Consider the following 12,929-nt stretch of genomic DNA (forward strand, 5'->3'; position numbering starts at 1 on the left):
AGGATTTTGTTAATTTACACCTCATTTATACTTTTTTTGCTTCCCTAGCGCGTTGGCTATGGCCCATTAACTCCCAGGGACACCTAAATTGAGGGATTAAAAGTAACTCTGAGGAAATATTACTGACTTTAAGTGACCCTCAGTGACACTCTGACTACCTCTTTACTCTGCTCTTCATCCAATGCACCTTCTCCCACTGAGAACACCTGTCAGAGGCACCTCTCAGTATCCAAATCCAAATCTGCATAATTCATGATGAAGTAACTACCCGGATTTTAACAGTCCCTTTGGGATGTAATACTAGAATTTACCAATGCAGCACATCCCTTGAAAAAAAAACAAAACAAAACCAAACCAAACAGCTGAGTCTCAGGTTTTGGATAGAAGTTAGAAAGGAGGAGGGAAAGCCAATGTGGCAGTTGCACCCACCAGCCTTCCCTCTTCTCCATCAGTCCATGACTGGGCCAGTGTGAGGCAGAGATGTTCTCCTCTGTGTCCTTAGCTTCTGCCAGCCTACCAGTTCTCCTAGGGGGTAACAGCAGAGAAGCATATTTCAATAATTTCACATGAAATGGGGCTGCCTGGAGGTTTTACAGTCCTGCTGCCGTATGGTCCAGTCTACTGACAGCAGTAGTGTGTCTTGCACTAGTTGAAAATGATGTGAGATCACAGGCAGCCCCAGGTAGTGGCTAAAAGTAACAGATGTGGCTTTTAAATGAGCTTTGGCACACACAGCTGAGATGGCTTTGGAGGAATGTATAAACCTGACACCATACTGATGCATACCCTGATTACAGAGCAGGGTATGTGAGCATTCTCCAGCTTAGGCCAAGCAGATAGTTATTTGCTATTAACAGAAAAACTTCTCTGAGGCATTCTGAGAATCAAAAGCTAAAGGAATTTCACATACTCATCGTAGGCTGAGGACATCAGCTTGCTATTTCTTAGGTCCAGGTGACTGAGTGTCACATCAGTGCTCACGGGACACATACATCCCTGCACATGAGGCACGGGGAGCTCCCGACAGCGCCAGGGCTCTGAAGAAAAATTGGCCGAGGCGGTTTCATGACTAAGAGGTAGTATTCAGCCATTATACAGTTTATTAAAGGGATAAGGGTTTATATGTACCAGGACAGAGCGTGATGAACACAGGCGGAAGTTGAAAGTATCTTGAAAAAACCCTGCAGCTGAGAGTAAATATGTTGCTTTATGTTCTAGATCTTGTGGAGTGCTCAAACGCGTAATTGTTTTTATTATGTTTGGCATTTGCTTACCAGTTCATTACCAGTTACCTTTGACACTGGGAGAAACTTGGAGCTGCATTTGCTGCGTTGAAGGAGGGCGAAGCAGCAGGGGAGCCAGGTGGGCTCTCCTGCTGATGGGGGGTGAAGCAGTCGTCTCCCCTGTCCGGGTGTAAAGCAGGGCCACAGTCACACCGCCTTTACAGAGCTGCTTAGGAGTCACAATGGCCCAACTAAGAGAGGCATTTGGCTCTGTTCAGCTATCATTACCTTTTAGAACCTGTGCTGGACAAATGAGTATCCCAATTTCTCTGCCTTTGCCACCACGCTTGCCCAACGGTGTAACCTGTAGCAACAGCTGATCACGTTTCCCTGCCAGATTGGCAATTCCTTTCTCAAGCAGCGTAGTAAAGTTGCCCAAGTATTGCTGTCTCACAACTATTTATGCCAGCTGAACTCGGTGTGGCATCGTCCTCCTTCTGTTGGGCAGTCCGGCAGTGGGCGACCATCTTGTCCCGTGGATGTCCTTATCCTCACGGCGACGCTGGGGAAGGCGGGTTTTGTTCCCCGTGGGTGGATGGAGCACTCCTTGAAGCAGGAACCGCACTGGAGACGCGAAACACCGAACGAGGCACTCGCAGCTCTCGTGCGTGGCCTTGGGGGCCGACACCAGTGCTTCTCGTGCCGACGTGTTGTTCCTTCCACGCCGGTGCGGCCTACGATACCCTCCACGCTGGCCAACGGCAACCACCCCACCGCACCCGCCACTCTGCCCCCACGCGCGGGTGCCGCCAGGCCCGCCTCGCACGGTGCTCAGCTGCTTCCCACGCCTCCTGGCTCCCCCCCGCCCGTGAAGCACTCGTTAGCACGGAGCCCGCCGCCGGGGACGTGGGGGTGCGCGTGTTGGTGCCTTTCCCGCCGCACTCGGGTTCGCTCGCGGCGGGCGGGCGGACAGGCCGGGCCCGCTGCACGTCACGCCCGACGGCCGCGGCCCCGCAGCGCGGCCCGGCAGGGGTCGCTGTCCAACCCCGCCGCCGCCGCCGCCACCGCCCCTCGCGATGCATGCTGGGAGTTGTAGTCCGCCGGGCGGCTCGCCCCGTCGGGCGGCGGCGGTCGCGGACTACCGGCCCCAGCGTGCCGCGGGGCGCCGGGCCGGCCGTTCCTTTTGAATGATTTCACTGCCGTCGGCGCTCGGGGCGAGTTTCGCAGCGGCGGCGGCGCGGCGTGAGGGGGATCGGCGGCGCAGCGCGGCGGGCGCCTCGCCCGTTGATGGCAGCCCGAGCGGGCTCTGCCATGGCCGCCCGCTGGCCGCGGAGCTGTTAGGAGCGGCAGACGGGCTGCGCGTTCGCCCTTTCGCCCGCCCGCCTCGGCGGTTGGGAGCCGGCGGCCGCCCTCGCCGCCGCCGACATGTCGCTGGCCATGGAGGAGGAGGAGTACGCCAGACTGGTGATGGAGTCGGAGCCCGAGTGGCTGCGGAGCGAGATCAAGCGGCTCTTCCAGGAGCTGGGCGAGACCACCCGGGAGAAGATCCAGGCGGCGGAGTACGGGCTGGCCGTGCTGGAGGAGAAGCAGCAGCTGAAGCAGCAGTACGAGGAGCTGGAGCTGGAGTACGAGACCATCCGCACCGAGATGGAGCAGCTGAAGGAGGTGAGGCGGCGGCGGGCAGCCCGGCGGCAGGTGCTGCTGCGGGTGAGGGGGCGAAGGCGGTTTGGGGAAGGTGGGAGCGGAACAGATGGCCGTCTTCGGAGCCCGGGGGGTGCTGGGCTGAGCGGCCCCGGGGCTGCTGTGGGGCGGTCGGGAGTCAGTGACACACACACAGCCCCCCCCCCCCCCCGCCCCCGGCAGAATTTGGAGGACGGCGACCAGGCCTCGGCCTTGCTCTAAGCTGCGCGGTTAAACCCTTCCTTCTCCAAAACGACAACTCAGAGACGATTGCCGTTACCTTTCGGACCGGGAAAGGAAAACAGAGAAGAAGGGAAAAAAAAAAAAAGGCTTTTCTCTGCCCCAACCCCGGGGGGGGTGTGGGAGGGGAGCGGGTAAATGCTTTTCTTTCTCTTCCCGTCCCGTTTTGCCTCAGGCTCTGGTAGCAGGTCGGCCCCGGGGCTGCCCCCGGTGTAGCCGCCGGCCCGGCGGTGTCACCGCTCCGCGCGGGGGGGACCGAGCGGCGCTGCGCGGCGGGGGCGGGCGGGGGCCGGGGCTTCGCATGGGGCCGGGGCGCCGCGCTGCAGGGCAGGGCAGGGCGAGGTGGCTGTCACATGCCTGCTTTGTGTGGAGGGAGACATCCTGCCTTGGTGTTAATGACTTCCTTGATGCGGACCGCCAGGAAAATAATATAGCGGGCTTTAGTTCACGCAGCTTTGTTTTGGTGCAGTTCCCTGTTGGCCTTTAAAAAAAAAAAAAAAAAGGTAATTATTATTTGCAAAGGAAACTTCAGATCTCATCTAATCTGTACGGCAGAGTAAGGTTTGCCAGAAGAAATGCTGTTTTCTTAGGTCAACTGATGCGTAAGTTTTTCTTGTGCAAGGTCTTCTGCAGATCTGGAACACGGGAAAAGCGCTGCCTCGGGAACAGTCCGTGCACAGAGGGGCACCGACTTGCCAGACTATGCAGACCAGTGGTTAGCTCTCCTTATGAGAGCGCAGCTGATCCCCTGCCAGTCTACTACATAGTATGTCCCATGGGAAGTTGTTCATCTGCCTGTACCCTTGGTTATTTTGGTGGCTGTTTCTCTGCAGGCAAACCCTGTGCTCCTTTTCAGTTGATTTAGGCCTTGCCTTAATTGCAAGAGATCTGGTACAGCCTAAGGGGTGAATTTATGTGGATTTATTTGACCGGTGAAAACTGCATCCGATGGGTCTTTGGTTTAGCTCATTCGGTTGGAAATGGAATTGAAGTAATGTCAAAATATGCTATTTCAAAGGGGAAGTAGATACTTGTAAACAGACTGGTACAAATTCAGCTGAATCTGTGAACGCCCTCACTTCCTGCATCTTGTCTTTTGCTCTTGTAAATAAAGCTTTATTCTGCTTTTATCATGTTAAACGAGCGTAAGCAAAAGAGGTTAATTATTTTGAATTACATGGCTATGAACTCGTTAACTAAATATGCAAGCTGAACTGATGCACTGCTATGACTAAAGCCACTTGAGACCAACACAGTTACAGCAGCATACAGTAGCAGAGATGTGACATGAAAGTCAAGGGCAGAGGCACTCTTGGAAAGACAGCGAAAGCAGTAGAGTTGTGCTAAAGGGAGAGAAAAGTCAGTAAACCTGTCTGGTAGGTGGGATGGGAACCATGGCATCCAGAGGCAAAGGGACTGGCCCAACCTCATTCAGCAAGCCAGTACCTGACCCACGAATGGAAGCCAGGTTGCCTCAGTCACAGGTAGCGCTTTATTCACTGGGCTGTGCCGTGTACACTTGGGCATTACGTGTTCTGGCTTTCAGATGGAAAAAGGCTTGAAGACAACTTCTTTTCATTCTTTTAGGGCTGCTTGTAAAAGAGATTTTAAAAAAAATGAAAATGGCAGGATCAGCAATGATTCACTCCTTTATGCTTTTAACATTCTGAAGGATTTGCTTTGTGTGTGCGTGTCCCGTTGTAATTAAGTCAAAACCTGGGAGGCAAACAATTCTGGGAACAGCTTGAGGACTCTTCCCTGTGTAGGTTAACTAGCAAAAGCATTGCTTCGCTAGCTTTCTTGTGATGCTGTGGAGGAATCTGGTCTGCATTAGATCTTGTAAACCTTTAGCAGATGCATGAAGCATGCTCTCAGAGGGGGAGTTTATCTTCTTTGCTGTTGATGCAACTTCTCACTTTTCCCAAGCTCAGCTAGAGGACCGTTGCATACAAGACTTGCCACATATCAAGCTCCAACCCAAAGAGACTCCACCTTGAACAACCTGAGGTTGTTCTTGTGGAAGGCAGGGGATTGATGGTGGTGTGCCTGACTAGAACAGGAGTGCTTTCCATCCCTTGCTTCTTAACTGTGACTTCATGCAGCCTTTTAAAATACAGCAATTCTAGTCTCTATAAAATCTTGTGGTGTTCTTCTTTACTGTATCTGGAGACCTTGGTAGCCCAAGACCATGTTATGCTGAGTGCTGTGCAGGCACTAAGTTTCCCGTCCTACTGGGTGTTGTGGATTTGGATATACTTTAATTTGTTTAACATTATGAAGCACCTCTTATCATGGCCCTGTTCATACCGTAGGTAAATGGGCTGTGAGCGTGGGAACTTTGTCATATAGTTTGTTGAAAGTACAGGCTTTTCTGTTAGTCACCAGATCTTTCATAGCTTTCTGGGCAGGTTCTCCTACTTGCTCCCCATCCCCGATTGTGGCAGAACTTCATAGCCTTAACCTCCACAATTTTATCCCTTTAGTAAGTGCAGATGGCCTCCTTGGAGCTATATGCCATTTTGTAAAGATGTCTGTGTACACCCAGTATTTGCAGTTCAGGTCCTCCCGGTGAAGCTGAGGAGCTGTCCTGACCTTGCACGGGGGCTCCACACCAACCTTTCTTTGAGTCCTTGATAAATTGTTGGCTCTTCCCTGAGTTTGGCCTTTTACCTGCTTGTGCTGATGCGATCTCATATCTTTTATGGTAATTTGTGCTGCATTTCTTCTGTCATTTTCATTTGAGAGAACTAAATTTACATACAAACTGTTTACCCAGGTAAACTTAGTGGTTATCTTGAGTCCCACCTTTGCTTTTGTAAAAGGGAACGGATTTCAAACTTTTATTAAAAATTATAGATAAATAACACAGATTCTCCTACTTCAGAGAAATAAGATACTGGCTTTCTTGTAGTGAATACTACATTACATTGTACTCGTATAATTTTTATTGTTATTTTTTCCCCTCTAGGAGGAAATAATAAAGAGTTGTTTCTGTAGACTATGTTCAACTATTAAGTCATCCTGTGAGCCTTTGTCTCCGATGGCGCTAATTGTATAAATTACAGGGCTGCCTACCTGCACCGGGATTTCTGTACTTCTGGGGAAGATGTTAGATCAGCTCTTTGTGCGCTCCAGCTCACAAAAGTGATTGTCTGGGGATTCGGTTATTGGTGTTCCTGATGATTTGCAGGGGAATGTGGCATGGAAGGTTACCTTGGAAAAGGTGTTATCTGCTTTGCTCAGTACTTTTGAGTTGCTTTTGACATGTCACTTAGATTTATAACCAACTATTAGTTCAGTTATGAAACTGGCTGCTGTCCAAAGCTCCTTTCCGATTAGGTGGTTGTGCTGTATTGGTGGTGGTAGACTTGCATTTAAATCCCTTGGAAAACATGGGCATTATATTATGAATTATTTATTTCTGTAATAATGTAGAAGTGTGCAAGTGGACTGTGGCTGTCCTTAAAGTCTAAAAGCATGTGTCAGTACATCACAGTTGATGTGATGTATATGTTTGTATACAGTTTTTAAAGGAAGGAAAAAAAAGCTTACAAGGTACAGTAGCAACGATCTGTACATGACCCTTCATTTCTTTGTAGGGTGGCAGTGGCTCTTGTTTCCTTTTTTTGCCTTTACAGATCATGTATTGACTTTATGCTATGACATGAATTCTCTGCAGAGGATTCCTGGATAGACTTGGAAGCTGTCTTTGAAAGAAGCATTCAAATAACACCTTGAGCTGCTTCATTTCCCATTTAAGCTAAAGTGGGACGTAGTATGCAACTGAGGTAATACATCCCAGGCTGTAATATTTGTGCTGTTTATTTGAATGTCCTGTTCAGGTGGAGTGTACGATATCTGTGATCACCGATGGAAGTTTTGCTTCACTTAATGCACTTAAATATGTAACAGTTAATTGGATGTGTGATACTTCATCCAAACTGGTTTAATGTTTTAACTGTACACCTTCAAAAGCGAAGGAGAAATTGTTCCCTTTTCTGTATACCTTATATAATGCTGTATAACTTATAGACAGACATATAAGCTGGTTACTGAAGTAGCAATGATTTTCCTCGCTGGATTTATCTACTTTCAAAGCATTTTACAGATTGTGCTTCTCTACTGCTGTGCTCATTTTGTGTGTAGGAACATAAGGGCAAAGAGGAAAGAAATGGCTGGACTAAAGCCACCTGACAAGCCAGTGGCAGGCTGGGATTAAATCCTCTGTGCTTGTAGTTCACTGCTGGATTGGCCAGGTCTTTCCATTTAATCATGGTAAATAATGATGTTCAATAGTAATGCCTCTAAGGCCTCAGGTACACTTCTGCAGCCGCCTCCTAACAAATATTCAAGTGTAATATTGATTCCTGTCCTTAATGATATTTGAGATTACCTCTAACCTTCCAGCACTGTTAAAACAAAAGGGTTTAGTGCATAAAATAAAGGAAATGTTTTTTTTTTTTTTAAATAGACCAGCTTAGGTGACATTTAATTCTGGTTATACATATCTAAATCTAGAATGAGAAAAGTCCAACTACAAATTGATGGGGAACTGATACCAGTTTTGCACATACTAATGGAAAATAGCTATACTTCTGTGAACCTGTATTGTGGATTTAATGGTGATTGTTACTTGGACGCCAACACCTGCTACACTTGAAACGTAAGAGAACAGAATTGCTGTCTCTAGCGTAAAATCAAACTGAAACCTGTGGTTGGGGTAAGCAAAATATTCCTGTGTAAGCTTCTTATATTTTCATAAATCATAGTTGGTTTACATTAAGAATAGAGCCACCTGTAATCTGTTGTCTGCCGTGGTATAGACAGTACTGTGTTTTGAAAAAGCTGCTTTTCTTACACATCCCTATTTTGGGGAAAAAAAACCCCAAACCTGAAAAGTTACACATTCCAGTTTTTCCTGCTGTACTAGAAGTAGTAACCTGTAAGACCTCATGTTGCTAACTTCATTTTCTTTGTCAGTGTTGCCAGTATTCTTAAAGTGACAGTTTCAGATTATTTTCTTGTGAAATTGCCAAATTTACTTCTTGGTTTTTTGTTTATTTTTCCCCCTCCCTGCCCCAATAAAAGTCACTATACCTTATGGAACAGAAGATCCATAAATATTTGGGTGAATAGTAAGGACCTTCGAATGGAATTAAATTATTTTTAAAAACCCCATGTTTCCGGACTAGTGGGTTTCCCTGAGATGCTATAGTCTCAGCTGAGAGCTGGATCTTGGTGAAATGTGATGTTTTATTTTTGTTTTGTGATGCTTGTCTGTCTGTGCCTTGGCCCAGAATGAGAGCTGTCCCTGACCCTCCAGCAAACATTAGATAATTTGTTTCTAATTTTCTACATTAGATTAAACCCAAGGTTTCAGGAAACAAAAGTTTGGCAGTGGTTAGGGGCATTTACTACATGCTTTTTCCCTGGAAGTGTAGTAGTGCTGGGTGCCTGCTGTCCTGGTGGAGGGGATACAGTGAACTGCACTGTGGAACTGAGCCAAATTTTCGTCTTTATTCTTTTTCCTTTCTTTTTTTTTGTTAGCAAATTTCTTTTTGTTTTCGAATTAAGTCAGTTCTCTGCACAGTCAGTGTCACAGGCACACTGCACATCGTTGCGCACGTACCACCTCACCAAGAGCGTGTTGTAGCAGCAGCAAATAGGTGACAAGAGGAGCATCTTAAGCTAGTCTTGCTATTGAGCTTGATGGTGAAACTGCTGCCTGAACAGCACGAACTGCAGCCCGCACAGCGTGTGTGGGTCCGTCTTGTCCGACTGCTGGGAATTAGCAGTTCTGATGATGCTGCAGTGGCAGCAGCATTATTGTCAGGCTGGCGGTTATGGTAGGGGTCTGCACTGGGATGTAGTCTCTCTTGCAACGCTTTTTGTCTTTATCCAAATAAGCTGTTCCTGTTAGAGACTCACATTTGGCGTCCTTCAGTGCACCATCCTGGATGAGGGCACTTGAGAGCTGAGGCTCTGCATGTGGGATGGAGGGCTGCAGGGGTGCTCAGAGAGCACGGCGACGGGGTCAGCAGCAGGAGACAGATGGTCTCGGCAGGAGAAACACCGAATCAACTACTGCATGCTGGCAGCCTCTCTCTGCAGCTGCTGCAGGGGAAGATTTCCTCAAAGCAGTACTGCTGAGGGCTTGAGTGAACTGGGAGGGCCTCTGATGGGCACCGCTACGTGGGCGACGGCTGTGTGTTCCTGCACCCCTGAAGTGGAAATTTGTGCAGCCCCTGACACGGCAGACATCCTGCCTGGAAACTGAAAGTCTCAAGCCTACGGTCATCAATGTTTTGTCACATGGGGGTTTTCGTGCAGCTCTGCTACAGCGATACCCATGGCTTACGCATTTAAAATCAAGATTCTTGCTTGCCATTTCAACATCTGCTGGAACAAACTCGCTGGTTTCAGGGATGTTAATGCACAATTTACCCCTTTGAATTTAGGACCATTTTTTTCTAATCCGAAAGAAAATTCTAATGATTTGGAAAATTGCCTAGTTTCCCTAGGAGGGGGACGAGTGGGTGGGAATAGCAGTTCTCAGGTCTGTGTGCTGCCCTGCGGTTAATGGATTCACCATTTCCTCTTTTGCTCTACTGTATGTGAGGTTGTGACTAATCTGTAGCAGCGTGGGGCCGTAAGATGACTTCCAGAGGGTGATGCATCCTCCAGGCATTCATTTGCTTTCTCTCTGTGCTTTTGGCAGACTGCGGAGAATTGTTTGTTCAGATCTGGTAACCCAGCAACCGAGGAATATAACATGGGTTTGAAATACGATCCACAAAACCTTAGCGGAGGGAAGTGACATAAATAAACTTTGCCATCCAAATTAGTGCAGGAGCCTCCATTTCAGAGAATAGCTGAAGCTTTGAGTGTCATAGCTGCAGAACTGCGACTTTGTTTCTTATTTTCCCCTTCTTCCAGCTCTTGCCTTCCTTCTTCCTGCTTTCCTTCCCCTCATCTCTCCCCAGCTGTTTTCCCTACTCTGGCTGAAATACACACCAGGCAGTGGAGTCTGCCTCCACATCTGGATGTCTGTCAGGCTCACCCCATAGACAGGCGTCACTTTGGAGTGGGTAGATCGGACCAACCTGAAGAAGCTGCTAAAAGCTGTGTTCCATCCTGCCCGTAAAACAGATGGGTTTGCCACCAGGGCCCTGGGCAAGCAGGGACCCGCGTAGCGTGTAGAGGGTCCCTTAGAACACTGCTTGGCTCTGGGGTCCGTGTGCCTGGACGCAGGCCTAATTGGGAATGTTTGGCCCAAACGTAGTTGAAGCGCGGTGTGGGAATGGATACGGTTTCTCTGCAGTCCTGTGGCCATGTTCGGCACTTGGGTCCAGGAGTGGCCATGCCATGTCCTAACATGGCATGTTAGGACCCATACGGCTCTCGCTGAAATGAACAGCGTGTCTGGTGGTGTGCTGTGTGGCCCGGCCTCTGCGGTACACCATGGTCCTTCATCTCTTTAGATCTTTTGTTTTCACCCCTTAATTGCTGCCAACATGCAGTCTGGATCTTAGCAAGCTAATGGAGTGGTACTGAGTGCTGTGCTGTAGGCAATGAGGGAGTATTACGGTAAATTCATTAGGAAGTCTCTCTGCATGTCCTGTCTGTCAGTGCTGAACAGAAGTGGTCCTGCAGTTTAGCTCTGGCTCCAAGGCAGAGAAGCGTATTGACCTAATGGATGAATAAGCTTATTTCTATAGTATTGCTACAAACTAAAAAGACATTTGAACTGCCATCTAACCTGCCAAAACCAAACAATTACTTCCTACGCACAGAGCATCTGTTACATCCAATTTTTGTCTCTAAGGTCAACATTCTTTTTGTTTTCAAATGGATGATGTTTGTTTGGAGCTTGTTCTGTTGCACGAACAGATGATTCTAAAGTGTAAAGGATTTTCTTGCACTCCCTGCGCACGAGGCTGTGTGTTTTGAGGGAGAGGTTTGATTGTGATGCCCAGTGTGGGTTAGCATCGTGACGTGTCTGTAGTCCAGCCCAGCCCTCCAGCTCTTGCTAGAGCTTGGCAGTGGGTGCCCTGCCAGTAGCAGAGAACGAAACTTTGCGACAGCATGATGTTAGGAGGGAAACAGAGACAATGCATTTTCAAGCAGTCAGTGTACAATTATTTTGTGGCTTGCTCTGATTTCATTTGGAAGGGACGTTCTGGCCTTTGAAATGAGAATCAGCTATCGTAGGATGAATGTGACTGTCTCCAGAGGTAATGAGCAGAAAAAAGCAGTGTCATGTAGCATGTGCCTTTGGCTTTGGTACGTACTGTCAAAAGAAGAAATATTATTTTGCCAAAACATACTTCCCTAAAGAAATTTTGATCTCTGATTTAGCTGAAATAATCCATCAGTGGTTCTGATTTAAACTTTTTTCTGGTACAGTTTAATCCGGTAGCTTTCTGAGACTTGTATCTATGTGAATAAAGGCTCCAGCCTGACTCGCATCTTAGTGTGCTGTGTTCAACAGCTGTGCAAGCAATTCTACTCGGCTCCCTTTTGGTGGTGCTTTCATAAAGTGTTTGTTTTTAACCAAGAAGGAGTTAAAATCAAATATTCTTGGCTGTTGAAATCAGGTAATCTTTTTTCACATAAATAATTTCTCTTGAAGTGAGGAACAGGGATTGATCTATTCGTTTCCAGCTCAAATTTTCTTCTGTCTCCTTCAAATTGATACAAATGTACATAATTTATCAGCTGTAATGTCAATAAAAGTAAGGCTTGACCTACAAGAAGTGTCATTAATCAAATACCTATTCTTCCATGTGGTTCTTTTTTTTTCCCCCTCAAACTTTTGCGGCTTCAATCTCTGACATTTCTCATTGCAAAAGTCCATTTTACACATTTCATTCTGTCACTCAGCAGTGCTGGGATATTCTCCCACATCTTACAGCTGTAGTGGTAAGCAGATAGTTTTGAAGAAGAATTTGCATTTCAAATACAGCAACATATTTAGTGTGACCAAATGTATGAAGCATTAGTACCCTTAAGAAGGCTTTGTCCTGGCCTGGTCCTCTAGAAAAATACGCTGATTTTCTTTTCTCCCAATTATAATGGAATGATCAGCTTTGTGATCTTAAATAAATCCGACTGCTCTAGCTTTTGTTGGCCAGCTTTCTGGTCTTTTGTAACAATATGGATGGTTGTTTTTAAATTTGAATGGCTGGTTGGTTTTTGAGATGAATGAGATCCTGTCATGTAAAAATCTGTCTTACGTGTAACAAGTAAACCTAATGTGAAAGTGGGATCTTTAGCATACTGTATAGCGGTATGAAATCTGCATTTAAATAGTGTAAAGGAGTTAACTTCAAGTTCATGAAAACCAGAACACTTTGTTAAGTTGGAAAATCCCCTTGCTATGGCAGGTTTCTTACGTGTTGCTTGTGTATTTGTGAGGGCCTTTCCTTCCTGATGGGAAGGAGAAGATAGGTACAGTAGATTGCAATTTCAAGTATTACACTGGGCTTATTTTTAGTCTTGCCTCACAATTTCTTTCCTTTGTATCTTTAAATTTTTCAGCTTGCTGTGTTAGGGTATAATGGTCTTTTCCTCCTGGTATTTTTGTCATCAAAACCATTTCAGGTGGGCAGGAAGGCACTTACCTGTCTGCACATGTCAACTACAAAGGTTACGTAGAGCCAATGAGGGCAGAATTGTAATTTACTTTTCCTATTTAGTAAGATCCCTCTAACATCTGATTATTCAGTTGTGACGAGATCCTCTGGGGCTTCATTGGGAACAGAGACCAATATGACATTCTTTCAT

At 47.0% G+C, this 12,929-nt stretch overlaps 1 protein-coding gene across 5 annotated transcripts in view; it reads left to right on the forward strand.

Annotated features, from left to right (window-relative positions):
* Window positions 1–2,412: 2,412 nt before the first annotated feature.
* The window catches only part of BICD2 (BICD cargo adaptor 2), a 95,077-nt gene continuing 84,560 nt past the window's right edge, over window positions 2,413–12,929 (forward strand). For all 5 annotated transcript variants that reach the window (XM_075762608.1, XM_075762609.1, XM_075762611.1 and 2 more), the window contains exon 1: window positions 2,413–2,888. In XM_075762608.1, coding sequence (XP_075618723.1) covers window positions 2,649–2,888 — 240 coding nt within the window. In that variant the 5' untranslated portion in view covers window positions 2,413–2,648. The remainder of the gene's footprint in view (window positions 2,889–12,929) is intronic.

The sequence above is a fragment of the Balearica regulorum genome, chromosome 10 (assembly GCF_011004875.1).
Source record: "Balearica regulorum gibbericeps isolate bBalReg1 chromosome 10, bBalReg1.pri, whole genome shotgun sequence".
NCBI lineage: Eukaryota > Metazoa > Chordata > Aves > Gruiformes > Gruidae > Balearica > Balearica regulorum.